Genomic DNA, 4,825 nt, shown 5'->3' on the forward strand with positions numbered 1-4,825 from the left:
GCCAAAATAAGATTTAATACAGAGAAATTCAATACAAGCAACTATATTGCCAAATCTGTAATGTTTGGTTTTTCTTCCTTCCCTCCCTTTTTAAATTGTTTCATTCATGTACCTTTTTTCTATTCCTTCCCTCAAGCCACCAAACTCTGCGACCCTGTGATTTCCCCTCTCCCCATCCTCAGACCTCTACCCCTTCTTCCCTCTTTGTATATCCATACATATCTCACTAGTTAACCTTCTGTTTTCACAAAGGTCTTATACAGTATTTGACTTTAGGAGCCTGAGGTAGTTGACTCAGCATAATGTTCTCTAGCCACTCCCATGTTGTATCATTTTTTTTACAAAATTGTTGCTCCTGAGTGCTGCATGGTATTCTACCTAGTTTGTTTTTTAATGTTCTGAAATTCTCATTCTCCTATAGGTACTAAATGAAGGGGACACACACACAGAGGCAGGGGCCAAATTCTTGGTAATTTTAATTTGTAAAACAGATTACATACTTCTCAGGCAGAATAAAAAACCTCCAGTAGCTTGCTTTTTGTTCACAGTTATTTAAAGGCTGTGTGCAAATCCTACCTGAAAATATCATTTAACTTTTTCCAGAGCAATAAATAAACTAAGGCATTGGCAGGCAACTCTCAAAACAGGTAATCATCAAAATGAGGTATGTCTAATGGATCATTTGCTAAAGAATTCAATGTTGAAGTAGAAAAAAAGTCATCAAAAATATCAGTCTTTATGGGACTCTCTAAGTTTAACGTTCGAACACAGGAATTATCTATTACCAAGTCTGCCTGGATGTCACCCCGGCTTTTCTTGGTGGGACTGCAGTAATTATGATCCGGCTTTGGATGTGTGTTCTGAGGAGTGATGCTCAGGTGACTGGGTGCTGGTGTTGGGACATGATCATCTCCCATTTCCAAATACCGAAAGTCAGCTTCACCCTGCTCTGTAAGACCTGGAGAAACAAGAGTTGTAGGAGACAGCAATTCTGCTAAGATCTCTTCCTGCGTCTGACCACCGTATGGGGAAGCACCTGGGACAGTCGTGCATCCAGCTTTGTTATCAGCAATGTCAATCTGATACTGCAGTTCATCCAGCAACTGCTCAATGGAGTCACAGTTATTAGGAGATCCAGAATGGGACATGGCTTCCAAATTTTCATTTGGATCTTTTCCATTCTGGGGGGCAGACATCAGGGCAGCTAATTTCTTCTTTTTGGCCTTAAGTTTTTTAAGCAGTCTGAGCCTCAGCTGATGAATCTGATCATTGGCTGAGTCTCTGTAGCCAGCTGGAGAGTCAAGCTCCCTGCCAGGAACACTCTGATGGATGTGCCCTGCAGGAGAAGGGCCTTCAGAAGCAGTATCCCTGCTATGGGCCTGCAGAGGGGAGGCCAGGCTATCAGAGATGGAGGAACTTGGTGCAGGTGGCAGAGGTGGTGCAGGTGGAGGGGGCGCAGGTGGCTTACTCGTGCACTTCCGCACTCTCTTGGACACCTGGCTGTTTCTCTGGTTTGTACCTTTGGCTTTAAAGCCACCAAAGTTACTTGCCCCTTTCACTGAAGGCTGCAAATCTGTAATGATGCTTCTAGCACGTGCAGAGACGCAGGATGGCATGAAAGAGGCGCCCCTGCTCAGTAGGCTTTTGACCCAGCTCCCCATGAACGGCTTCTTCGGGCTCTCTTTGGGGGGCTGACTCTGTCTCAGACAGGCTGTGGCGGCTGGGGACTCTGTAGTAGTGTCTTTTTTCTTTAGAGAGGATAACAGTGATGTAACATGTGATTCTGGCTTTGAAGTTCCAGCTCCTGGCAGTGGCAGCTCGTTTTCTGTGGACTTTCCTTCTTGTGTAAGATGGGCCGCGTAACCATTGATCGTGGGCTCAGTACCGGTGAGTGGTGCTGGTAGTGTGGTGGCATCTACAGGCTGGCATGGAACACTTACACCCACAGGAGAGTCAGTGCAAGGAGCCGACACTAATGACTCCAGCAGGGATTCCTGTGACTGCCAAGGGCTCATACTAACAGTTGCTTGACCTCCTCCCACAGGCTGGTTTTCAGACAGGAAGCCACCAGAGGGAACCTGGATTTCTTCAAGTGTCAAAATGAAAATGCTGTCATCAGTCACACTTTGTGGACCTGGAAGTAAATGGTCCCCAACGTCAACAGCTTCATCTGGTAGCAGAGCTGGTGGATCACCAGTACTCGAGGCCTGAGAGACCAAGGACGTTTCAGTTGAAGTCTCAGAGTCCAAAGATGTTTCAGCTGAGGCCTGACTGACCAAGGACATTTCAGCTGAGGTCTCAGTGACCAAAGACGTTTCAGCTGAGTCTTGAATGACCGAGGACATTTCAGCTGAGGCCTGAGTGATCGAGGACTTTTCAGCTGAGGTCTCAGTGACCAAAGGCGTTTCAGCTGAGTCTTGAATGACCGAGGACATTTCAGCTGAGGCCTGAGTGATCGAGGACATTTCAGCTGAGGTCTCAGTGACCAAAGGCGTTTCAGCTGAGTCTTGAACGACCGAGGACATTTCAGCTGAGGCCTGAGTGATCGAGGACTTTTCAGCTGAGGTCTCAGTGACCAAAGGCGTTTCAGCTGAGTCTTGAATGACTGAGGACATTTCAGCTGAGGCCTGAGTGACCGAGGACATTTCAACTGAGGCCTGATTAACCAAGGACATTTCAGCTGAAGTATCAGTGACCAAAGACATTTTGGCTGAGGCCTGAGTGACCAAGGACATTCCAGCTGAGGCCTGAGTGACCGAGGACATTCCAACTGAGGCAGGTGTGACTGAGGTTGCAGCACCTGAGGTAGGATGGCCCTCGGGACATAATGCTGGAAACACTGGATCTTGATTGCCAGAAGCCTGCTGATCAGTCATCTTTCCAAGTGGAAAATCAGCAGCTGCTTTATCTGGAACCTGGGATGGTTTTCTTTCCCAAATAACAATATGAATCTCAGAAGCAGGAACTTCAAATTTCTCACGTCTCTCTGAACATGGGCCTTTTAAGTCATCACATTTAAGCCACTGTCCTGGGAGAAAGGGGGAAAAGAGAAGAGGTTAGGCTTTGAAAACCACCATCTAGTGTACCTCTCTGCTGGTCTTTCCAGCTACTGGTCACTAGACAGTGACCAAGAACATTCTAGAACATGGCTTTGTCCACAGTTCATCACTTCTCTGCCAAATGTTAAACTGTTTCTTTGGATAACAAAAGTTAAGGATTCACACAGTCATAAATTTCAAAAACTGAGGTTTTTGGATCACTTACACTTTTCCCAAAAATAACCACAAAAGTCAAGACAGAAGTATAACATTTAAGTTTATAGCTTAGAAGACAGTAAATGTTTCTATCTAACAATCAGAAAATAGAAGTTTTTCCATATACATGAATTTCTAAGTTAAGTTGTACCTCAGGTACAACATCTATTTCAACTCTTGTTCTATTTTATTTCCCTTTCCTCCTTTGCAAAGGGCAATGTGATGATGAATGACCAGGAGAGTTTAAGAACTAATCTACTGCCAAAAACTAAACGGTGTGGTTCTTAATTTTTTCCCCAGTCACTTTGGCTTATAAATAAAATTAATCATCTATGGCCACTATTACCTCGTCTTTTCAGATCCCCACTAGATCTTTCCTAACTTCTTCACCCCTCCCTCCACCCACCACAGATACTAAAGTTCGTTATTATTTAGTCAAATAGTGTGTGAAGAGTCCATTATTCACTACAGACACACAGAAAGACACACACACACACACTCAGGAAACAGAAAAGGGTTTCTTGGTTTGCAAAAAGTATGTAATGTGTACACTATCTGCATAAAAATACAGTATTCATTACGCTGATGAAGTCTGGTCACTGTTCTCTCTACCAGCATAAACTCAATGGGGCAGGAGGAGTGGGAGTCAGGGTGTGTAGGGGCCTGAAATGTATGTGAGGAATGAGGAGGCAACTTGTTTGGACCATTCATTTTAAAAAAAACAGCATCAGTAAGTTGAATAAAGGAGCTCTAGTTGTCAAGTGGTAAGGAGCTGCACTGCCAGACCAAAGACACATAGTTCAAATCCACTAGGATTTCTCCTGCTCTGTGAGAGAAAGATGGGCAATCACCCCTCATGCAAATTATAGCTTCTGAAAACCTGCTAGAGGACCCACGTATGGGTTGGTTCTGACTCAATGATACACACAAGAAAGAGAAAAAAGATGGGTAGGTACTCGTAGGTGCTATGGGGTTAAGAGAAGCTACACTCTTACGTTTGACTATTATTTACCACAATGCTGACTATAAACCTACACAGTTGAACATCTTTTACAGTCAGCAATTATGTGAGCTCTCACTGCTGACTTTCTCAAGCAACCCCCATATCCACTGTAGCACACCAACACCAATGCCCATGCTGCAGTAAATAAAAATGGACAGAAAAGTCTAATTCCTTGGGAATTGTGACATAGCAAATATGTCATTTACTCTGGATGTCTGCACAACTAAACGTGATGAACTAATAAAGTATGATGTCAAGCACCTTCATATTTACTAAGAACACATTTTTTACTTCTTGGGCTACAGTACTGAGTACCAACCAACATATTCCTGTTAGGGAGTATGTGATTCTAGACTATATTGTTTCAACAAGAGAGAAGTGATGGCTGGAACAGCATCTTAAAATGTTTCAAATTATGTTTACCTAACAGCTTTAGTTTGCTTGGCTCCACAGTCAACAATCTTGGCACCAGTAGCCAGGAAATTAACAGGTGCATTGCCACGGGAAAGTCTGCTGTTAGAGACCTCTCCAAAGTACTGAAGAGCAATGGTGTCTCTCTGGAGACTAA

The 4,825-nt window shown here is 44.0% G+C and overlaps 1 protein-coding gene across 1 annotated transcript in view; it reads right to left on the bottom strand.

Annotated features, from left to right (window-relative positions):
- Positions 1–638: 638 nt before the first annotated feature.
- USPL1 (ubiquitin specific peptidase like 1) overlaps positions 639–4,825 on the bottom strand; it is a 39,785-nt gene continuing 35,598 nt past the window's right edge. The window contains exon 8 of the mRNA XM_006894083.1: positions 639–3,028. Coding sequence (XP_006894145.1) covers positions 639–3,028 — 2,390 coding nt within the window. The remainder of the gene's footprint in view (positions 3,029–4,825) is intronic.

Source organism: Elephantulus edwardii, unplaced genomic scaffold, assembly GCF_000299155.1.
Source record: "Elephantulus edwardii isolate Elephantulus edwardi_28Jun2011 unplaced genomic scaffold, EleEdw1.0 scaffold00134, whole genome shotgun sequence".
In the NCBI taxonomy this organism is placed as follows: domain Eukaryota; kingdom Metazoa; phylum Chordata; class Mammalia; order Macroscelidea; family Macroscelididae; genus Elephantulus; species Elephantulus edwardii.